This window comes from Condylura cristata, unplaced genomic scaffold (genome assembly GCF_000260355.1).
Source record: "Condylura cristata isolate star-nosed mole 26May11 unplaced genomic scaffold, ConCri1.0 scaffold00019, whole genome shotgun sequence".
Taxonomy (NCBI): domain Eukaryota; kingdom Metazoa; phylum Chordata; class Mammalia; order Eulipotyphla; family Talpidae; genus Condylura; species Condylura cristata.
The window spans coordinates 5,224,677-5,250,257 of record NW_004567120.1 but is presented as its reverse complement, the minus strand read 5'-3'; the positions used below and the strand labels follow the sequence as shown (position 1 = coordinate 5,250,257).

General features: G+C 34.3%; 1 protein-coding gene across 1 annotated transcript in view; it reads left to right on the top strand.

Moving 5' to 3' along the window:
* The window catches only part of HDX (highly divergent homeobox), a 110,104-nt gene that overhangs the window by 50,211 nt on the left and 34,312 nt on the right, over nucleotides 1–25,581 (top strand). Inside the window, exon 5 of the mRNA XM_004685621.1 lies at nucleotides 7,506–7,652. Coding sequence (XP_004685678.1) covers nucleotides 7,506–7,652 — 147 coding nt within the window. The remainder of the gene's footprint in view (nucleotides 1–7,505; nucleotides 7,653–25,581) is intronic.

Sequence of the window (25,581 nt, the reverse complement as noted above, 5' to 3'; positions counted from 1 at the left end):
ATAATATATATGCTGGTTATTGTGCTGGTTTATTTTAATCTAAGTAGACCCTTAACTGCCATTTACTTTTGCTGTTTGTTTGATTTTGAGAATTTTAAAGGATGGTCATCTTGTGAGATTTTTTGCATTTTAAACAAGTTGAGGTTTAGTTCACTTGATTACAGAAGTCTTTGTAAATTTTTTTTTTTAAATTGTATTTTTTTTGTTTGTTTAGGTAACTTTGGCTTATAAATTGTATTTTTTTTGTTTGTTTAGGTAACTTTGGCTTATAACACTGGATGTGATTTGGTAGATTCATACTTCTTCAGATGAATGCTACTGTAACACCAAATCCACCATAAAAGCATCCGAAATCCATTACATTAGTTGCAACCCAATTCTCCATAGCTACTCACACCCCACCTTTCCACCTCTGGTGGTGTCAATTCTGTAGTCAGATTGCTAGAATTGGTTTAGTTTTTCTTTTATCTATTCCTTTGCTAAATTTCTTTATATTCCACATATGAGTTAAATTATCCTGTATTTGTCTTTTTCCTGAATTATTTTTCCATAGTATAATTCCCAGCAGTTCCAACCAGGTTGTCACAAATATCAGGATTTCATTGTATCTATCACGTTGTCTTTATCCACTCATCTAAATATTCTTGGTCACTTGTGTTGTTCCCATAGTATGACCATTTTAAAATGTGCTACACTGTATATAAATATTGTAGGTTATGTATTAGTGTTTTTTAATTTGAGTTAGGTGTTTTTGCATTTTGGGGGGCTGAATTCCTGGATCATATATCTTTTAATATTCTGAGATACCTCTGCGTTTGTCATAGGGAATGGACCATTCTACATCCACATCATCAGTTTGCAAAATGTTTTCTTCTCCACACTCTTATCAACACTATTTCTGGTATTTTTGATATGGGGTGCTCTAATAGGTGTGACATGTTATTTTACTGTGGTTTTGATTTACATTTACCTAATAATAAGTTATAATGAGCTTTGTTTCATGTGTCTTTTGATCATCTATATGTCTTCTATGGGGAAGTGCCCACTTACGTCCTCTACCCAATTTTTGATTGGGTTATTTACTTTCTTGTTGAGTTCTGTGAGATCTTTGTAGGTCTTGACTAGTAGACTCTTAAATGTATGAAGTACAAATAATTTTTTTTCATTCAGGAAGGTTTTTTTTTTTATTTTAAGTATATTTTCTTTCATTTTGCAGAGCTTCTTAGGATGGTGCAGTCTTTTGTTTTTTGTTTTACCCTGTTACTGAAATTGAGTCTCCAAAACCATCACTGAAGTCAATACCACTAAATGTTTTACCTATGATTTCTTATATGTATTTTATGATTTCAGGCCTTATATACAAATCTTTAATCCAATTGGGTTAATTTTTGTGCATTGTATGAGATAATGTGCCACATTCACTCTTTCTTTCAACGAATAATGCATTCTGAATTATTTTAATAAGGAAAATGTTCATTTCTTCTAGGTTATCCAGTTTCTTGGGATGAAGATGTTCACAGAAGTCTCTCAATGATCCTCTTAATTTCTGAGATGTCTACTGTAACTTTTCATTTTCCAGTTCTGTTCATATTTATAACTGTTTTCTCCTTTTTCTTAGTAAACCTAGCAATAATTTCATTTATTCTTATACCTTTTCAAGTCATCAGCTTTTATTTACACTTATCTTTGAACCTGTATTTTATTTCTATTTCATATAATTGTTATAATATTTATTATTTTCCTCAATCTAGTATTTTTTGTTTCTTTTGTTCTTTGCCTAGTTCTTTCAGATGCAAGGATAGGTTTTATTTTTTGAGAGCATTCTTGTTTCTTGATTTAGACCTGCATTGCTATATATTTCCCTACATACTGCATTTGTTGCATCCAGTAGGTCAGATTGCTCATATCTTCACTTTGTTTATCTTCGGGTATTTTTTAAATGCTCCTTTAATTTTCTCATTAACTTAATAGTCATTTGTGTATTGTTCAGTTCCCAAATATTTGAGGGATTTTGTACTTTTTATGATTGATTTTTAGTTTGATCTAATTGTGGTCAGATATTTGATATTATTTCACCATTTACAGTTCATATATATTTGTTCTTGTAGCTCAACATGTGTTCACCCCTCAAGAATGTTTCATATGTACATGTGAAAAATATGTACTAGCATTTTTGGGAGTGTTATGCACTATTAATATCTGTTTTCCCTATTGATTTTAACAGTGTGTTGAATTCCCTTTCTACTATGTATGTGTTGCAGTTAAAGCTTGGTATTAATTTTGTTAATAGTTGCTTTATATATTGTGATACAATTTTCAGATGGTGCATATATATTGAGGAATTTTTGTGTCTTTCTGATTTATTGATATCTTATTGACTGAATTTGTCCATCCTATATCTTGTTACCATTTTACCTGAAAGTTTCCTTTAACTGAAATAAGTATAACAGTCCTTGCCAGTCTTTAAGATACCATTTTGTTGCAGGATTTTTTCCCAGACTTTCACTTTTAGCTTGTTGTTATCTTTGGAATTCAATGGGCTTTTTAGAGACAACAGAAGGCTGTGTATTGTTTGAGGATGAAACCAGCCACTTCCTGTGCCTTTTGATTGGTTCATTTAGCCCATTTACATTAAGGACAATTATTGATATATGAGGACTTGATATGAGGATTTGACATGGCCATTTGGCCTTTAACTTTCTGAATCTTTCTACTATTTTCCATGTTTGATATTGTATATTTTCCTTTCTTCATTATAGATAGAGCTCCTTGATTATTTCTTGTCAGGAGGGTTAGTGTTGGTAAACTCCATCAGTATATAAATGTCTGGAAAGGCCTTTGTTTTTCTCTACTATTTGAAAAGTCTTAGTTATTTATCTATTTTACATTTTAGAAGGACAGGTTTATTAGGTAAAGGAGAAAAAAAAAAAAAGAAACACCTGCATAGATTCAAATGGGCCTAGAAAGAGGTTTTATAGATATGTGTCTTCTTGTAGTTTTTATCTCTGAGCATTTTGAATGTATCATTTCTTTCCTTGAATGCAGAGTTTATTCTGGGAAGCATGATGTGAGCATGATGTGTACCTTTTGTCCCCTCACAACCTTCAGTATTTTCTTTTTATTGAACTCTTAACTATTTCACTACTGTGTGCCTTGCTGTAGGTCTCATTGCATTTACATAACCAGATACTCTTTTAGCATCATGGACTTGTGTGTTTAGTTCCTTCCTCAGGTTTCAGAAATTTACATGGGTTATTTATTTTTTTAATAAGATTTATGTTCCTTGCTCTCTTTCTCTACCCTTTCTAGAATATCCATTCTCCCTTTCTTGCTTTTCTTAGTAAATGCTTCCTCATTTTTGTGTCTTATTTATCTTTCTTCTACTTGGTCTTTTGTGTATTGCTATCTTTTGAGATCAATCATTCCTCTATTTGGTCTATGCTGCTTTTATAGCTTTCTTTATAGTTCTTACTCTTTTATTAAGATATTTACATCATAAATCTCTGTTATTGTCTTACTTTCACTTCAGTTTACACCTCTGTTCATTAATTTTGTTTGTGAGCTCATTAATATTTTTCAATTTGTTTTATCTTGTTGATTTGCTTTTCTGATTTCTCTTGTATCACTTTGACTTAAATTTCTGTGTTTTGTTTTATCCCCTTAGTTTCTTTTATATAGTTTTGAACTCTGATGGACAGAAAAAATTCCCATGTCTTTGTGGGTGGATTCTGGAAAGTTGTTCTCTCCTTATGGTGTCTTATTACTTTGAGGTCTGAAATGGTTATATATATATATATATATATATATATATATATATATATATATATATATGCATACACACATAACATATATATGTTATATATACATATATATATACACACTCACACACACACACATACATTTGCCCACTCACCTTCTTTAAATTTCTGTATTTGTAAATCTATAGCAGACATTTAAGACATTTTCTACTTTCATTTTCCCCATAGTTGGCATGTGGCATGATTTGATTTTTGTGACCTTTGCTAGGTTCAGTAAGCACAGAGAACTATTTGTGTTTGCTGATTCAGCAGGGTGGAGAAGAGTATGGAGAGGACAGCTGTTGGTACAAATGTCCTAGGGAAAGCCTGGGGCATGTATGTGGCACTACTACCATCTCTGCTCTCTGGCGTTTCAGATGTAGAACTTGACAATCTAGTCTACTAGGGACCTTGCCTGTGTCCCTAGTAGTATGGAGTACCAGAGATCCTTTAAAAAAAAAGATTATTCATATAGAACTGGGGTACAGGTCAGAGGTGCAGGGGGTGAGAGGATTCACTAGAGACAGAGTGGGGAGCAGAACAGGCAGATCGAGAAAGTACACTGCTGAGGGGAGCAGCGGGCAGGTCAGTAGAGGTCTGCCTCGCCATGTTGATCACAGGGGGGTGGGGGGCAGAAGGGTGCAGAATTGAACTCACACTGAAGCGACTGTGGCTTGCTTGAAGTGCTGCCCTTTAACCCACTGCACCACCAGGGAGGGCCCACCCCAGTCCCTTTTAATGAGGTGTCCCTTATTCATGTATGTGAGTCTTCACATAATTTCTGCTCATTTCATCAGGATTCCTGGCTGAAATGACCGCCCCCTGTCATTTTTGTCCATGTCCCCTGAGCATAGCGTCTAGGTATTTCTTTATACACATGTCCTGTTAAATGAAGCATGAGTACCTTCAGCTCCCCTCGGCTGTTGGTCTCTAATGTCCAGATGGTATTTCTATAACTACTCTTGGTGTAGTGTCTCTTTGGTCAATTGTTGCATGTTTCCTTTTGAGAGCAATGCAAGGAGCTTCCTCTATTTCCATCCTGTTAGTGTTATCTCCTTAAGCAATATTTTTAATATCAGAACTGGATGCAGAAACTGGATGGACCCACTATTGCACTTCCACAGTTCATGGATCTGGTGGATATAATGCCCTCTGAATAAAGAATAGTGGGATATGGACAGGGAAAATGGGGGGAAATGGGATGGAACAGTTGAAAAAAAATGTAATAATAGAATATGACATGTTACTGCTGCTATCATGACACGCAAGCGCTGGCAAATCTCAAGCGCACAGCCCACTCTGGATGACATGTTTTGATTCATTTATTGGGAGCATACAATTTGTTATTAGTACTTCTAATAAATGCCATTCATTGTTTTTTTTTTTTAAGTACAGGAGAACAAGTTTAACTGATCATAAAACTGATAAATATAGATTCAAGGCTACTGTATTTCTTTTTTTTTTAAGATTTATTTATTTATGCATACAGAATTGGGTTGTAGGCCAGAGGTGCAGGGGCAGTGAGAGGATTCACCAGAGACAGAGTGGGGAGCAGAACAGGTGGACTGATGAAGTACTCTGCTGAGAGAAGCAGTGGGTGGGTCAGGAGAGGTCACCTCCCGGGGGGTGATCGAACTCATGCTGAAGTGGCTTCAGCTTCTCAGTGCTGTGCTTTAACCTGCTCTGCCACCAAGGAGGGCCCAGACTACTATATTTCTTATACACACACTTTGGTTATATAATCTAAATTTACTCTCTTCGATATAACACTTCATATATTTTTTTTTCTTGCGGTTGGTTTTATTTTTTTTCCAATTTTTTTATTTTTTTAAAAAACAGACCTGTATTTGTTTTTTATTATTTAGATTATCTATGATACTCGTATTAAATCACATATTAGGGCCCTCCCTGGTGGTGCAATGGGTTAAATTACAGTGCTAGGAAGGAAGCTAGCTGCAGCTACTGCAACACAAGTTCCATTTCAGGCCAGGGAGTTGACCCAGTTGGCAGGAGACCTCTCCTATCTCACCTCCGGCTCCCTCAGCAGTGTACTTCCTTAATCTGCCTGTTCTACTACCACTCTGTCTCTGGTGAATCCTTTCATCCCCTCTAAACCTCTGAATTTTACCCCAATTCTGTATGAATATATAAATCTTTAAACAAACCACGTTACATGTCATGTACAATATTTTCCATTGTTTCCTGAAACTGATTAACTAGAGAAATACATTTTAAATGTCAGTTAGAAAGGATATATTGAAAACTGTAAGTCTAAGGAGAATGTAAGCTCTAGTTTCTATGTGGTACCAAACTCTATCTCCGTAGGTAAAACTGAGCAACAAAATATCATATATAATGCTAATTTGCAACATTTTCCCTCAACACACATCCACAGACTATTTCTACTCCCTTCTTGTCCCTTCTCCTCCCCTCCCCATACTTCCCTATCTCACCCTCCCCTCCTCTCCATTCCCCTCCTCTCCACTCTGTTCCTTCCTCTCTCCTCTCCCCTCCCCACACCCTCTCCCCTTCTCCTCACAAAAACATGAATTAACATACTGGAATTGTTAGAATCTGTATTTAAAGTTAAAATTCATTTTTAGCTTTTTTAACACTTCCCCTTGATAAAATTAGAGATATCCTAAAGGTAAGCTACTAAAAAATCAGTTGTTTTTCTTTTTGTATCTCTGTTGTAGACACACTGTGTTCTGTTTAATTAATCCTTTGACCCTTGTTTTTCTGACTCATAATCTCCAAAGTGGTGGTCAACATCCTATCATGCTTCTGATATATTTCCTAAGGATGCCTACAGGATTCATTGAATTAATACAGTATATAAAACCTATAGTTTGTTGGATAGAAAGAAAAGATAGGGTGATTATGAAATTTTCTGAAATCATAAACATGATTACTCTTTTCAAACTACATTACCTTCTTCAAGTTCTCTTATTCACACTTAATTAGTCATAACATTAGAAGTCCTATGTATCATAAATATCCACTAACTTACCAAAATGCAACACAGTGATATCATCCAGCTTTGCTTTTATTTATTTATTCATACAGAACTGGGGTACAGGCCAGAGGTGCAGGGGTGGTGAGAAGATTTACTAGAGATAGAGTGGGGTGCAGAACAGGCTGACTGAAGAAGTACACTGCTAAGACGAGCAGCGGGCGGGTCAGGAGAGGTCTGCAGTGCCATGTGGATCACCTGCAGGGCATGCGGGAATCGAACTTATGCTGAAGTGGCTTTAGCTCCTTAGTGCTTTGCTTTAACCCACTGTGCCACCAGGGAGGGACCAACTTTGCTTTTTCATTATATATAGGGTGTGAATGTGAATGCAGTTATCATAGAAAAAATATCTTAAAGAAGGCACATTAGAATGTTAATAATTGTAATATATAGGATTGTGGGTACTATTAAAATTTGTATTTTCTGCAATGTTACCCATTATTTGTGTGATTAAACCCATTTAAAATCAACATTGCTTAATTGCTATTGATTTTTTTAATTCATTTTATTCTAGCATATATTAATGTGATAGAAATTAATGCTATAAAATGATCATTTGAAATTGAGGTGTTCAGAGTAATACTTGTACAATGAATTTAATTAGTATTATGTATTAAAAGTAACAACATCTCTCACCCTTATGGTCTCAATAATATTATTTTGATTATTCTAAGTTTTAAAAATGTTTTTTACAGTTACAAGATCGCACTCAGTTCAGTGACCAAGACTTAACCACCCTTAAGAAATACTGGGACAATGGCATGACCAGCCTTGGCTCTGTTTGCAGAGAGAAAATCGAAGCAGTTGCAACTGAGTTAAATGTTGACTGTGAAATAGTTCGGGTAAGACATTTTTCAAGAATTTTCATGCTGTAGCTGTGTCATTAAAAAAAACTTAAAATGTACAGGGTATTATAAACAATGCCATCAAAAAGTGAAAATGATAAAACACAAAATGAAATGAAATATGTTTAAAAAATATGTTCAAATTATATATCTGATAAGGAGTGTGTAGCCGGAGTATATAAAGAACATTTTCATTTCAGTAATGAAAAGATAAAATATTTGAATAGAAATGTATACAAATGAGATAACAACTGGCCTGTAAACATATATAAATATATTCAACATGATTTGTCATTATGAAAATCAAAACCACAGTGGTGATAGTAAAAATGACAGATGATAATAAGTGTTGGACATTATGTTTCAATACTGGAAACATTATATACTTTTAGTGAAAATGCAAAATGTTTTAGCCACTTTGAAAAGCAGTCCTTAATATTTCTTGCATAGACTTATCACATGATCCAGGAATTCCACTTCTAGGTTTATCCTTAACAAAAAAAAAAAAAATGTGTGTCCAACTTAAGAACTTATACATGGGTGTTCATAACAAAATTGTTTGTAATAGCCAAGAAGTTGAAACAGCCTAAATCTCTCTCCATAAAGTAATGAGTAAACACAATGTTATATGTGCATATTTTGGGATTTTATGTAGTCATATAAAACAATAAAATACTGAAATATGCTGCCGAATAGTTTAATCTTGAAAACATTATGTTAACTGGAAGAGGCCAGTTGCAAGAGACCTCATGTTTTATTATATTCCATTTATATGAAATGTCCAGAAGATGAACATTTCTAGAGTCTGGAAGTAGATTAGTGATTAGTGGTTGTCAGGACTTTGGTAAGAAATGGGGAGTAGCATAAGAGGTTATGGAGTTTTTTTTTGGCAAATGAAAATGTTCTAAACATAGACAGTAATGATTGTTGTGCATTCCTGTAATAATATTAAAAATCTTTTCATTATAATTTTTAAGTAAATCATATTGTATATTAAAAATAACACTTTTTAAACATGCTGTTTAAAGAATTGTATGAGATGATCTGGAAAATATCTTACAAATTATATAACAAATGATAGATTGAAAAATTATATTGATCAAACATGGTAACTGTGGTTTACATTTCATTTGAAAGATATTGGTATCATCTCCATCTAGAATGGCTGTTATTAAAGGCAATTCTTTGAAGAAGACATACAAATGGCCTATAAGAATATGAAAAAAATGTGCATGTCACTAATCATTAGGGAATGAAAACCAAAAACATAATGAGATACCACCTCACTCTTGTGAGTATGCTCTATATTAAACAAGAAAAAAAAAGAAACAGAAGAAAAAATTTTGTCAACAGTGTGGAGAAAATTGAAACTTTCTGCACTATTAGTTAGAATATAGACTAGTCCAGCCCCTATGGAAGATAGTATGGATTACACCATGTGATCCAGAAATTGCACTCCTTGATACTTATGCAAAGAGGATAAAATTATTCAAAGGGATGTATGCACTACTTCAATAATATACATACATGCATACACAGGGAAAACACCAAACAGATATAATTACATTTCAAATTTTGCTTAAGTGCAATATTAAACCAAGCAGGAATCATTAATCAGGTAAATTTGCCTGATAACTACCTGCCATCTCCTAAAGGACAATAACCCAAGTACCAGCCTACTTTATTGTCTAGTAGTATTTCCGTACTCCTTTCATTTTGTACATCTCCTTGGAGCTCCTTTATATCTGCTAGATTGAGTACTGTCTGATTTGAATTTCTTGTTGTTCAAATAAGTCCTTACAAAAACATGAAATAAATGCTGACAAATATGTAGAGAAAAGGGAGCCTTCATCAACTGTTGGTTATAATGCAAACTGGTGCAGCCATTATGGAAAATTGTATGAATATTCCTCAAAACAAAGTAATAATTGAAATAGCATATAATCCAGCTATTCCATTACTATTTTATCTAAAAATACCAAAACACTAAATTAAAGTGAAATATGCTAAATCAAAGCAAAATATACAACCCCAGCATTATTCATATAGAGCCAAGAGTAGGAAACAACCTAAATGTCCATCAGCAGATGAGTGGATAAAGATGTGGTACATCTACTCAGTGGAATACCACTACACTATTAAAAAATTATGAAATTCCGCCATTTGCAAATACATTGATGGAAGTGGAAGGGATTGTGCTATGTGCATTAAGTCAGAGACACCATATGATTTCACTCATAAGTGGTAGATGAACAAAATAAAGAATAAACAATACAGAAACTCAAAACTTTAAGAATAAAATAGTTACTAAAAGGGAAAGATGAAATTAATTGGGTAAAAGGAGTTAACTTTATAGAGGATGAAATGAAACTGTGATGAGCATATTGTTGTAGTACATATAGATGTTGATATATAAATCTGTAGACCTGATACCTAAATAATGATACAAACTGATGTTATTTCAATTTTAAGAAATGGATTTAGATAGTGACACTGATGTAATGGCAAGTATCTAACAATCAGCTCTTTAAAGAGAAAAACAAGCCATGATTTTATAGCATTTGTTTATTTTTGTGGTGAAATCTTTCCACCATGGGCCATCCCATGATTTATTCAACAAAGTGTTTACAAGAGATGTTATGGACTCTTGCAAACAAATATGAATAATATTCAAGCAAGAAGTACTACTAGAGTACACATAACAAAACACAGAAATATTGTAGATGAAGAAATAATATTTTTTCCACATACACATGAAGAAGAAGATGTAAAGTGAGAGATCATAAAGTACCGATTTCTCAAAATGAATGCAAATTCTCAAAGAAAATACTGTCCAACTCAGAGTCCTCCTTGTTTTTTATTATGTTAGGATCCAGATGGGCATGCTGCTATGCTATGTATACTAAGAAGGAAAGGAAATGCTTTAACATCTTTCCCACTATTAAGAACTTGGAATCTAGAAGAAGGATAATCCAAGAATACAAATGGCTAAAGAAGGATTGAAGTGAGGTCATAGTACAAGGACCCTAAACTAAAGAACAGGGACATACATAACATGAATTTTATTGTAATTGTTGATTTCATTTTTAGATAATCAAAGCTATGGGCCTCCCTGGTGGCCTAGGGATTAATTCTCAGTACTATCACCTCTACTGCCTGAATTCAATCCCTGACCAGGGAGTTGACCCACATAAAGCACAGTGGACCTCTCCTGTGTAGCCCATTGCTTCCCTCAGCAGTGTATTTCAGTAAATTTTCTTCTTCTCCCCAATCTGTTTCTGGTGAATCATCTAACTCCCTGCACCTCTTGCCTGTCCCAGTTCTATGCAAAAAAAAAAAAAAAAAAAAAAAAAAGTAATGTATGCACATAAGCTCAAGGAATCAAGTTCTTTAAAAATTGCTAGAAAAAAATGTTTCCTCATTCTCTCATTCTTCTTCCTATCATTTCCCAATTATCAGGTCAATCACTTTCTTCCCTTGATGATTCCTTTGGAATTTATAATTCCTTTGGTATTTACTCTATCAATTAATAATGTGCAATATTAATTATAGGTTCGGCTGTAAGTAACAGAAAGACTCAACTGTGACTTGAGCAAGATATTTCAGTTCTATGTCTGGGGTATACAATTCATACCTGGGAAAGCAGTTCTGCTCTATGAAGACCTCAGAGATTCTAGTGCGTTCTCCCTTCCATCCTGCCATTCTTACAATACAGGACTTGCCTGCAGAGTCCAAAATTACTATATTTATCATCCAGGAAGTTTAATAGAGATGGGAAGAAAGGAGAAAAGATAATATATCATCTATCTTTTAAAGTGGATTTCCACAAACTGCCAAAAAACATTTATCTCCAATTGACTAGTGCTTAGTCCCATTGTCATTCCTAACTGCAAAGGAAGCTGCAAATTTAGTTAATGTGTGCCAGTCATGTTCCAAGTTAAGCTTTCTATTATTCTGGAAGATGAGAAGACAGATATTGGGACATGCCTACCAATATAAACAAGCATACCTGTCTATATTACTGCTCCTTTATTTGTCAGTGCTAGGCATTGTGGGTTGATTTTCCACTATGAAATGTAAGTCTTTTAAAAACAGTCTTTCAAGCGCTCTTCATTTATCATTTCACCTGCATTGCATACTTCCTCTCGCCATATCTTCCCAGTATAGTTAGGTTATAATTTTGCTTAGTTTCATATTCAATGCTAACATTATTAGCATTGTGAAACATGATAATGTGTTGTTAACATTTGCAAGTAATTTATATATTTGAAGTATATAGTGTAATATGATATGTCCTTTTCTGCATAACATGTATTCTTAGAGTACATAAGTTTAATTTTAATTTTTTTGTTTAATTTCTAAGTACTTACTACTAATTTACTCTCAAATGCTACCTTAGTTTTATAGACCTCCTTTTTATACATTCATACATGTTTGGTAAGTTTTCCTGGGATCTTTGAATCTACTCAAATCTGCATTTGTTTCTCTGCACCTGGAACTCTAAGATTTACATATTCAATCTGTTCATCCATTTACTGAACTTTCAACAAATATCTCCAAATTTATCTTCCAATTACTCTACTAAATTTTTCAATTTTGTTTGTATTCAATCTGCCACTAATACTAATAAACACCATGTGCCATGACAACAGCTTTCAGGCTCCATTGATTGCTGTAAGGGTTCTTCAGCTTCCCACAATGTAAGAAGAGGCGATAGAATATTCCTTTGAGGGAGTAAAACATGCCTCCTCAAAATGAAATATCCCATAGCCAAAGGGATTTTAGGCATAATTCCAGTAAAACTGACCAAGTCATTGATATCAATTAGCTATTGCTGTGTGCAGAGCTCTCTACCAATATAAAAAGGTGTAAAATACAGGAAAAAAAAGGAAAGTGTTACCATTTCTTTCTTATTGAAGACAAGTTAATATTTCTTTTATAGGTAAGAATAGGAAACTATTTTTTCTTTTGTTTTTATCAAATTTCCCAAACACCAGCATACCCATGGCAGAGAGAAAATTTGAAAAGGTGTTTGAAGAGGATTTCTTCAATGTTTGCTCAATTATCTCAAAAGAAGAATGTGTCGCATATGTTCTTGAGATTTCAGGAGAAAGTATAATTTTAGTCTAATAGGCATTCCAGTTTTGATCACCAAAATGGACTTTGCATTAGGATGTCAATGTTACTAATTACTTGTGTGTAGCTTGAAATATTTAGATGCATTTTTTTTCTTGTGTTATGCTTCTAAGATAAGAACTTGGAATATTTTTCCTTTCACTTTATTAGTATCATGTGTACTTATTTCTTTAAGTTGGAATGTCATTTACAGGTAATTGCCTATTATTTACTGGCTTGTTTATCGAAGGTAAACTGAACACATTTTTTCCAGCTTTTCCAGATCCCATGGAAAAGGAACCTGAAACTTAGCATGTTCAAAATTTGTATTTTCTCTGTTCTTCAGTTAACAGTAAATGGAGATAATATAATAAAAGTTGTTTGGTTAATATATATGATAAATGTAAAGCTTAAGTTCTCAATAAAAGTTAGTTTCTTCTGTAACTCTCTACAATTCAGATCAATGGATACATTTCCATTGTGTTGGGATATAGTAAACATATGTCTAATGTATTCTTGTTTAATCAAATATTTGTATAAACACATGTTTGAATGTTTGAAACATATTCTGAAAAACAAATTTTATGGAAGATATGTATGTTTTTATATTTTAAATTATTCATTTTCCAAGGAGGATCATGAGGTTTGAAATGTGCTTAAACAAATGAGTACTTTTTATTTATGCCCCTCTTACTTTCTTTTTGCATAGATATAAACATCTACCCCAGTGCATATACAAAGAACAGTTAATAACTCCATTATTCATCTTGTACATTGACTCAGAGATACAGGACACCTTGAAATGAAATTCCAGGCTCTTTTACATTTAAAAAAAAATGGCAACAGTTAGTGGAGTGGCTTGTCTAAAGTTAAATATTCTGTTAATGCCAAGAGGACAGTTCTCTTTTTTAGCAGTGAAACATTTTTCCATGTATACTTCACCAATATATGCTTTAACATGAGACTTACCTTGTACACTTCAAAAAATGAAAATCACCCCACCAAAAGTATACAGTTGAGATTCTCAGGGAATGATTGGGAATCTGTATTTTTCTTTTCCCTCCTCTAATGATCAAGTAAATTTGGAATAGAATTCTTGCAATGAATAATTTAGCTAATATTCTAGCTGGTTCTTTCCCTTCACAATACTTTGTTAAATTTTTTAACTTACATTTTCTTATTTGTTTATTATCTACTCCCCACTAGATTGTAAGTTGAAATTCAAATAGACCATATAACTATTTGCACACTACTGTATCACCAACATTAGAACATAGTTACTAATACATAGTTGATGTTCAATAATATTTGTAGGATGAATAAATGTCTGACAGAATGGTATATCTACAATGTATATAGCATAAACATAATTCAGATATGTAATATATATTTAAACACAAAGAACTTTTGAATATTGTCCTATATTTTAATGGCAATATATGTAGAAGCTTATAGGGCTTAAGAAACTTCATTTAATAGTCATTATATTTGTGACATAATAAAATCTTACATAATCCTAATGTTCACATCACATATTATTTTATACCTTCATCATTGTACATTCCATTCTCATTTATTTCTCACAAGAAGGGTATAAAAGAAGTTGAAATTAAATAAAAGGTAGTTTCTACTTTCTATTTTCTTTTATCTTCATAAACTTTTGTTACCCAGAAGTAAGAAACATTCTAATGAAACTTATATCTTCTTCCTTATTCTGACACCATCATTTTTATATCAATAGGTAGGCTTATTGTAGAAGAGAAGGTTCTGCATTTAGAATCTAATAGGCATCAATATTCACAGATAGCAAATAAAGTAACAATTTAATAGAGCCTTGATAAAAAGTTACAGTACTTTGTCTGAAGTCCAGCAGTTTATTCTCAATGAGACCATAAAATGGGAAACTGAAATGCAGCTATACTCTTTAAGAAAAATAATATTAATAAATATTTTTCTTTTCTACTGGATACTTTTTAACTTGGGCATTTACAAAATAATCCATGTTTCAGGCTTCAAATTCAGAATTAATTTTATATAACACACCTAAGTTAAGACATTTAATGAATTTGTAAAGAATAACCCTTAGAAAATTAATTGAATAGTTATGATGTTTTGCTCTATTTTTCTTTTGCAAAATCTTAGCAAGTAAAAGATTAACCTCATGTTTGTGCTCACATTAGAACTTACCTAGAGTAGATTTGCATTTTTACAGTCTTTTATATAAGAAATTCATATTGATATACAAAGAAAGGGTACTATAATCAAATTTAGAGCTGAAATTGTGAAATGCTAATTAATAGCTTTTGACAATACAATGAAATACATAAATTTTAGATTGATCTTTTTAGATTGGGATGACAAAACTAAAATGTTAGAAACTTTAGTCATAAAAAAACTATTGGAAATTGTGTGAAAAACATCAGAAGAAAACTGGTTCTAGACTGCTGCTTCTATAAAGATAGCATAGAAATTATTTTCCCTATTATTTCCTAGTATTTGAAATTACAACTAAAAACCATGGACATTATATATAAAACAAACATAAGAAGACTGTGAAAGATTCATATAAGTCACTTCTGTTATGGATCACAGTACCTAAGAGGTAAAATAGTGATTAAGTTCCTTAAATTTACTTTTTGCCTCATATCCCCTAGGTTGGATATTGGCAAAGGTGGCGACCCAGAAACAAATGGGTGTGAAAACCAAAAACAGATCCAAGTATATTCTCTCCTTGGAAAAAGGGCAGCTCAGCAAGACAAAAAAATAATCACATACTATCTGTATATCACCTAACCACCACAGAAGAATCTGCAACCACACCTTCATCCTTATTAGAAAAGGCCATGTAGAAAGCTTAGATTTACTTTTTCAATTTTACAACTAGACACCCCAAACTCTTATAAGGTGGCATGAGAGGAGAAAAAGTGATATGAACTGAGCTTTAAAAATCTTTCTCCTTTTACTGAGTTGTTGGATTCTGTTGGCTAAGATTTTATTGAGGATTTTTGCATCAGTCAGTGTTCATTAGGGATATTGGTCTAAAGTTTTATTTTTTTGTGTGTTGCCTTTGTTGGGTTTTGGTAGCAGTGTGATGTAGTCTTCATAGAAAGTGTTTGGTAGTTTTCCTTTTTTCTTGATTTTTTGAATGAGTTTGTACAGGCTAGGCACTATTTCATTTCTGAATATTTGGTAAAATTCATTTGTAAATCGATCTGGTCCTGGGCTTTATTCTTGAGGAGGGTTTTAATTATTGTTTCAATTTCAATGCTTGTAATTGGTATGTTTAGTTGTTCTATATATTCTTTATGTAGCTTTGGATGATTGTAGAGTTGTAAGAACGTTTCCATCTTGTCCAGATTGTTGAAAATTGTATATAGCCGTTCATAGTATTCTCTGATACTTCTTTTGATTTCTGCTGTATCTGTTGTGATTTTACCTCTTTCATTTATGATCCTGTTTATTTGTGCTTTCTCCTGTTTTCTCTTTGTGAGACTGGCTAGGGCTTTGTCTATTTTGTTTACTTTTTCAAAGAACCAACTTTTGGTTTCACTGATTTTTTGGATTGTTTTCCTGACTTTATTTATTTCTGCTTTGACTTTTATTACTTCTTGTATTTTACTGGCTTTTGGGTTATTTTGTTGTTCTTTTTCCAGTTCTTGAAGGTGGGAGATTAGGTTATTTCTTTGAGTTGTTCCTTGCTTCTTTATGTAAGCTTGCATTGCTATATATTTTCCTCTTTCTTGCTTCTTTATGTAAGCTTGCATTGCTATATATTTTCCTCTAATAACTGCTTTTAATGTGTCCCATACTTTTTGTAGAGTTGTGTCCTCATTTTCATTCTTCTCAGGGAATTTTTTAATTTCTTCGTTGATCTCCTCATTGAGCCAGTGGTCCTCCAGTAATGTGAGTTTCAGTCTTCACAATGTAGGTGGGTTTCTTACCTTCTTCACAAATTAATTTCTAGTTTGATTCCTTCATGATCAGAGAAGATAGTTGGTATGATTTCAATCTTAGTGTATCTATTGATATTTGTCTTGTGTCCCAGTGTGTGGTCAATCATTAAGAATGATCCATGTGTATTTGAGCAAAATATGTACTCATTTTTTTTTTTGGATGCTGTGTTCTATAGGTGTCTGTTAAGTCCAAGAGGTCTAGGTTCCTGTTTAGTGCTTTAATGTCCTTGCTTATATTTTTTCATGTTGATCTGTCCATCACTGAGAGTGGCGTATTGAAGTCCCTTACTACATATATGTTTTTTCTAATATACATTCACCACAACCATGTGGGCTTTATACCAGCGGTACAAGGATGGTTGAACATCTGAAAATCAATTAATGTAACCCATCACATCAACTGACAAAAAAAATGAAAATCATATATCAATAGATACAGAGAAAGCATTTGACAAAGTCCAACATTCACTTTTGTTTAAGGACCTCAAAATCATCGTAATAGAACATGATAAAAGCCATATATGACAAACCCACCGCCAATATTGTCCTCAATAGAGAAAAGCTGAAAGCCTTTGCTTTAAGATCAGGAACAAGACAAGGATGTCCACTATCACCACTGATCTTCAACATAATAATGGAAGTCCTAGCCAGAGGAATAAGACAGGAAAAAGACATACAAGGAATCCAAGTAGGGAACGAAGACCTAAAACTATCATTATTTGCAGACTGTTTGATAATATACATGGAAAACCCTAAGAACTCCATAGAAAAATGAATCAAAACAATTAACCAGGTTAGCAAGTTTGCAGGTTATAAAATCAACACACAAAAGTCAGTAGCCTTCCTATACACAAACAACCAATCAGAAGAAGTAGAAATAAAAAAAAAATCATCCCCTTCACATTAGAAAAAAAAAATCATATACTTGGGAATAAACCTAACAAAAAAGGTAAAAAACCTATACAAAGAAAACTATAAAACCCTGATAAAAGAAATGCGAGAAGACATAAGGAAATGGAAAGACATCCCCTGCTCATGGATAGGAAGAATTAGCATCATTAAAAAATGGCCATCCTACCAAAATCTATACACAGATTTAATGCTATTCCAATCAAAATCTCAACGATATTCTTCAAAGAAATAGAACAAATATTGGTGAGATTTATATGGAGCCACATAAAACCTCGAATAGCCAAATCTCTCCTGACTAAAATGAAAGAGACCAGAGGTATCACAATTCCAGACTTAAAGCTATACTATGAAGCCATAGTAATCAAAACTGCATGGCACTGGAACAAGAACAGACATACAGACCAATGAATTCGAATAGATAACCCAGATATAAACCCACAGATTTATGGATAGCTAACTTTTGACAAAGGAGCAAAGAATATGCAATGGGACAAAGAAAGTTTGTTCAGCAAATGTCACTGGGAAAACTGGACTGACTGCTACGTGCAAAAAAAAAAAAATGAAGCTATATTACTACATTGTACCATGTACAAAATCCAACTCGAAATGGATTCATGAACTAGACATAAAACCTGAAACTATAAAATATCTAGAAGAAATGGTAGACAAAACTGCATGACATACACCTCAATAATATCTTTAAAGATATATCATCCAAAGCAAATATAATGAAGGTAAAGATAAATAGCTGGGACTACGTCAACATAAAGAGCTTCTGTACAGCAAGAGCAACACTACACATAACAAAGAGACACCCTACTGATTGGGAGAAAATATTTACACACGATACTAATGATAAAGGACTGATTGCAAAGATACACAAAAAGCTGTGTGTACTCAAAATATACCTTGAGCCCTCTGGTGACCCTGTGGAAGTCATGATAGAAACATTGCAAATTGTTTTGCACAGCATAAGGGAGGGGTGGGCTTTCATAACTCCACTAGTTTGTGGTCATAGCAGGACATTCTGCTCTGGTCTGCTTACCACAGTTATGCACATTCATGCACATATATCCTAGTGGGCAGACAGGGTTTTCAACATTTGTTTCAGTTGCAATTGATGATTTTCCAATCCTCTCTAAAAAATGCATTTCTTAGAATGTATCCCCATTGTTAAGCAATTCATGACTATACTAAAAGGAAAAATAAAAAACTGAAAACAAAATGCAACAATACAGCTTGAAGACACAAAATAAGCACCTGAGCTAAACTCAGATATGCCAAGCATGTTAATATTACCAGACCAGGAAATTAAATATGTATCTGAAGTGCTACAATTCTATACTTGTGAATCATATGTATTGTTGTAAATGAACTTCAATAAAAATAATCAAATAATCAAAATTAATATTCAAGGTCTGTAATAAACAACAGACAACATGCAGGAGTATATTGGCAATGTAAACAGATATTGAAATTATAGGTTTTGTAGCTAAAGCACCAACAGAAATGTAGAATGTCTTTGATGGGTTCATAGGGAATAAGATATGACTGGGAAGAATCTCTGATCTTAGGAATGTATCAATAGAACTTTTAAAACTGAGAAGCACAGAAAAATATAAAAACAGAATACCCAAGAACATAATGCCCAAATGGTATGTCACAATTCCAAAATATAAAATACATGCATAATAGAAATAACAGGAGGTAAAATAAAGGAGAACATATATATGTATATACATATATATAATATATATATATGTATATATATATATGAAGCAATAATGACAGAAACTTTCCTTTCAACTAGTATCAGACAACCAAACCATGTATCTGTGAAGCATAAAGAACATCAAACAGGATAAAGTTAAATAAGAAAGCAAACAAACAAAAAACAATGATGTAGGCCATATCATTTTCACTCCTGCAGAAGATAAAAAAATCAAAGATTATAGAAACTGAAAGACCAAAGGGGGAGATATCTAAAAGAAAAATTCAAATTATATATATCTTCTTGGAAATTATTCAAGAAAGAAGAGAATGGAATAAAATATTTCAACTGTTATGACTACAGAACCTACCAGCCTAAAATGCTGTATCCTGTGAAATCATCCTTCAGAAGTGAAGAAGAAATATAGGGGGATATTTGTTGCTAACAAGTTGTTTTGCAAAAAAATTTGAAAGGATCTTCTTCAGAAAGAATGAAAATACATGGGTTAGAAATGTGGATCTATGTAAAGAAAGGATGAGAATTAGATATTAAAGTAAAAATATGTTGGATGGCATGAAGATAAAAAGGTATATCAAAATTTGGGTATACTATTATAGAAGTGGTAAAGGAAAACTTGTTCTAAATTATACATTAAAAATGGGGGAAATCACATCAATAAGCTAAGCTCTCATCTCAAGCAACTAGAAAAAGAGGACCAAAATGAACACAAAACAATAGGGGCAAAAATGGAAAACTAAAAGTACAAGCAATAATCAATGAAATTGAAAAAATTACCACTTATTTTAGCGACACCAGTATGAAATACTTAAATATAAATCTACAAAACCTATAGGGGAAAAACTACTAAACTCAATTAAAGATAGTAAAACAAATGGAGAGATTTTTTTCCCCATGTACATAGATACAAATATTCAATATTCAAAATGTCAGCTGTTCCCAAATTAATCTTTGACCAATTAAATCCCAATAATAATGCACCAAGTTATTTTGTGGATATTGACAAATTTAATCTGATGTTTATATAGAATTGGAAAAGTAACAGAATAACCAATGCAATATCAAAAGAGAACAAAGTTAGAAAACTGGCACTGTAGCTGGGTGGTCCCTAGGAAAAGGGGAAGTTCCAGGATCCCTCCACCGCCCAGAGGTAGGGTGGAGCTGAGATGAGAAATAGAAAGAGAAGGTATCTGAGGAAGAAGGAAGCAGGATGGAGAGCCAGAAGGAGACTGGAAGAAGCCACATGGAGCGAAGGGAGACATGAAGAAATGGTGTTTATTTCTTGGCCCTGGGCTGGTTGAAACAGATGAGGGTAAGAGATCCATGGGGAGGTTGACTGTGGCAGTGTTTATATTGATTTTGACTTTGCTCTTTCCCTCCCAGACTTCTCTGGCCATGTCTGACCCTTCTGTATGGGTCCTGGCCAGAAGGTGCTTTAGTCTTGTGGCAGGCTCCCAGGCCTTGCTTTGGACCAGTTCCTTTTGGGTTGACTTTTGCTCACGAGGGGATGAGTAACTTCAGGTGTTTGATTTACAAGTTATATTCTTTGTCTTCTGTATTGTACACTCACTGAATTAAAGTTCTTTTTCATTAAAGTCTTCTATGTTTTGTCTTGATGCGGCAAATGGCAGAGCCTATTTAGACAAGACAGGTTGGGGGTTCAGTGGTGCCTCTCTCCCTGACCTATTATAACAAAACTACCCAATCTCAAAACTTACTATAAAACAATACTAATCAAGTCAGTGTGATGTGTATAAAGAATATACAAATAGATCAGTAAAACAAAGTAGAGAATCCAAAAATAGACCCACATATAGTCAATTGATCTTTTACAAGAACACAGTAGTAATTCAATGTGGAAATTGTAGTCTTTTTAATAAATGATGTTAAAAAGAAGGGCCCTTCCTGGTGGTGCAGCAGGGTAAAGCACAACACTAAGAAGCTAAAGCCACTTCAGCATAAATTCAATCTCCACCCGGTAGGTGATCCACAAGGCACAGCAGACCAATCCTGATCCGCCCACTGCTCCCCTCAGTGGTGTTCTTTGTCATTCGGCCTGTTGTGCTCCCCACTCTGTCTCTGGTAAATCCTCTTACCTCCTTGTACCTCTGGCCTGCATCCCAGTGCTGTGTGCATAAATAAATAAATCTTTAAAAAAAACTGAACAACCACCTGCAAAAAAATACCATGATATAATTTACATTCTACACAAAAATTAATTTAAAATGTACTATAGATCTAGGGCTTCCCTGGTGGTTCAAGGGGTTAAGTCTCAGCACTATGCAGCTATCATCAGCCACTGCAATAGGAGTTTGATTTTCAGCCAGGGAGGTGACCCACGTGGTACAACAGACCTATGCTGCCTTTCCCAATGCTCCCCTCAGCAGTTTATTTCAGTAGATCTGCCTGTTCTGTTCCCCACTCTGTCTCTGGTGAATCCTCTTGCCGTCCCTGCATGTCTAGCCTGTACCCCAGTTCTGTATGCACAAATAAATATCTTTTTAAAAATTATATATATAACTTATATATATATATAAAGATTTATGTGTGCATACAAGTGCTGGGGTACAGGCTAGACATTCAGGGAGTGAGAGGATTCACCATAGACAGTGTGGGAAACAGAACAGGCAAGTTTTCAAAGTACACTGCTGAGGGGAGCAGCGGGTCAGGAGATGTCTGCCGTGCCATGCAGTCACCACCAGGGAGGGTCCCATAAATCTTTTTTTTTTTTAATGTATTATAGACCTGAATATAAAATACAAAACTAAAGCTCCTAGATATAACATAGGAAAAAATCTAAGTGATCTTTGGTTTGGTGGTGACTTCTTAAATACTACATCAAATGCATGATCCATAATCAAAAAAAAAAATTACAAATGGAACTTGGTAAAGTTAACAACTTCTGCTCTGCAAAAGACATTCTTTTTTTGTTTGTTTTGTTTTGTAACAGTTTATTTTTACATCATTTTGTACATTTTTTCCATCTCAATTGTAATCCCCACGTGTTTCCCATCGCCAAGTCACCCGTGTGCCATCACCATAATCCCGTGCACTTCCCTTCCCACCCCCACCCCGTTTTTGATCCTACTCCCCACTCCACCCCCATAAAAGTCTGTGGTATATGGTTGTTCATTATTCTTGTTATTTTCTCGCCTTGTCCATCGGTATTTTTCTTTCTCTTTCTGGCTTATCTCAGTAAGCATGATCTTTTCCAGCTCCATCCAAGTTGCTGCAAAAGACATGTGTTTCTCTTTTTTGGTTGCTGAGTAATATTCCATTGTATATTGTATATATGTACAACATCTGCACAAGACATTCTTAAGAGAACAAAAGTCAAGCCACAAACTGGAGGAAAATCCTTGTAAAACACATTCAGATAAAGAACTCTTATCCAAAATGTACAAAAAACTCATGAAACTCAGCAATAAGAGAATAACCCAGTTCAAAATGGCAAAATATATAAATGGACACTTCACCAAAGAATATATACAGATTGATATATTAGCATATAAATCAGTTCAATGGAGGAAGTCTTTCCAAAAGATGGTTCTGGGATAATTGCATACCTATAGCAAAAAATGAATGAACTTGAACCTATGTAATATATGGACCCAAAGTGGATCAGAATTTAAAATGTAAAATAAAACTATAGAACTTATAAAATATAGCAGGGAAATTTTTTCAGGATTGTAGTGCTTCGTCTAGAATTCCTGGAAGTGGGAGTAAAAGCACACTCCATGAAGCAAACAAAAACAGTCACTCGGACTACTTTAAAGTTAAAAGAAAAAGAACAACACTATTTTACTGTGAAAGACAAAAATCTAGGGCACTGAAAATGCAATCTACACACTAACAGAACATATTTCCAAACCTTACATCTGACAAAGAACTCTTATCTGCTACAGACTGGGAGAAAATATTTGCAAAACCATATATCTGGCAAAACCTCTTATCTAGACCACGTAAAGAACTCTCCAAAGAATATTTGTAAAAGGCAACTTAATTTTAAAATATACAAATGAGGGCTCTCCCTGGTGGTGCAGCAGGTTAAAGCATGACAGTATGAAGTTAGACAGCTGCTTCATGAGTTCAGTACCCGGCCAGGGAGGTGACCCACGTGGCACAGCACTTTTCTTTCCTGTCTCACCCGCTCCTCCCCTCAGCAGTGTACTTCATCAGTCTACCTGTTCTGCTTTCCATTATCTCTGGTGAATTCTCTCACTGCCCCTGCACCCAGTTCTTTATGCATAAATAACTAAATATTTTTAAATAAATGGGCAAAAGATAGACATTTCACTGAAGAAGAGATACAGATAGCAAATAGACAAATGAGGAGATGTTCAACAATTCTAGTCACTGGGGAATCAAATTAAGAATTTGGTCTATGGCCCTCCCTGGTGGTGCAGCGGGTTAAAGCACAGCACTGAGAAGCTTAAGCCAGTTCCGCATGAGTTCGATTCCCGCCTGCCCCGGAGGTGACCACATGGCATGGCAGACCTCTCCTGACCCGCCTGCTGCTCCCCTCAGCAGTATACTTCGTAGATCTGCCTGTTCTGCTCCCCACTCTGTCTCTGGTGAAGCCTCTCGCCGCCCTGAGCCTCTGGCCTGTACCCCAGTTCTGTATGCACAAATAAATAAATCTTTAAAAAAAAAAAAGAATTTGGTCTATACCTCCATGCATCAATAAAAACAGCTACAAAAAATAAATTACTGACAATACCAAATGCTGGCAAGTATGCCAAGAAACTGGATTTTTCTTATGTTGCTGATAGGAAAGTAAATGGTGCAACTCTGGAACCATTTGACATTTTCTTATAAAACTAAACATGTAATTATCATAACACCCAGGTATTGCATTCTTGAGCATCTTTCCTAAAAGGTGAAAAGTTGTATCTGCATAAAAACCTGTACATGGGCCCTCCCTGGTGGCACAAAGGGTAAGGACACAGTATTGCAGGCTCGCTACAGCAGCTTCAGTGAGAGTTCCATCTGCTGCCCCTGAGGTGATCCATGTGGCAAGGCAGACCGCTCCTGACCTGCCTGCTGCTCCCCTTAGCAGTGTACTTCATCGATCTGCCTGTTCTGCTCCCCACTCTGTCTCTGGTGATGCCCCTCACAATCCTGCACCTCTGGCCTGTACCATATTTCTGTATGCATAAAAATAAATCTTAAAAAAACTGTACATATCTTTACACAAAAGCTTTATATCTCATACCGAACACTTGGAAACAACAGTGGCCTCCAATGAGTAAATATATATCTCAAAGAAAATAGAAAAAAATGGTACATAACTATCATGGACTATTACTTAACAATAAAAAGAAGTGGACTATTAATAAACTTAACTTGAATGACTCTCCAGGAAATTATATTGAGTGAAGAAAAATTTCAAAAAGTCAAATGTTCTATGATTTAGTTTGTATAATGATAGTTATAAAGTTGGAATAAATTAGTGGTTGCAAGAAATGGGGATGGATGGAATAATAAGAAAATGAATGGTGTGATACCGGAAAGCAGAATTGTACACTCAAAATATGCAATATTATTTCCTGTTTTGCCAATGTTCTATAATTATGTGTAAATTGGAGGAAATGGAGTAAAGGATACATCAGACCTCTCTTTGTAACTTCCTGTAGCTCTAAAATCATTTTAATATAAATATTAAAACTTTTAAACACAATAACAAAATTTAGAATACTTGAAATGCCTAAAGTTAATAGGAGGCTCATTATTACCTAAGAGCTAGAATGGAAATGGGATAAGACAGATATATCTGTATGACTGGCCCCTTTAAGAAAGAACCAATTTGTGTTATATTTGAAAGTTCTGGTAGATTATTTTCTACAGAAGAAGGAAATAAAAACCAAAAAAGTATTTTGCAGAGGTCTGCATGTTATCTGGAAATCTGCATATTTATATAAATATCATTCTGTAGATAAATATTAAAAAGTAAAAACAGGGCCCTCCTGGTGGCGTAACAGGTTAGAGCACAGCATTGCAAGCTAGCCGCAATGCCCAGTTTGATGCCCAGCCTCAGGGGTGATCCACATGGCGTGGCAGACCTCTCCTGACCCGCCTGCTGCTCCCCTCAGCAGTGTACTTCGTCCATCTGCCTGTTCTGCTCCTTGCTCTGTCTCTGGTGAATATTCTCACTAATCCTGCACCTCTGGCCCATACCCAGTTCTGTATGCACAAATAAATCTGTTAAAAAGAAGTA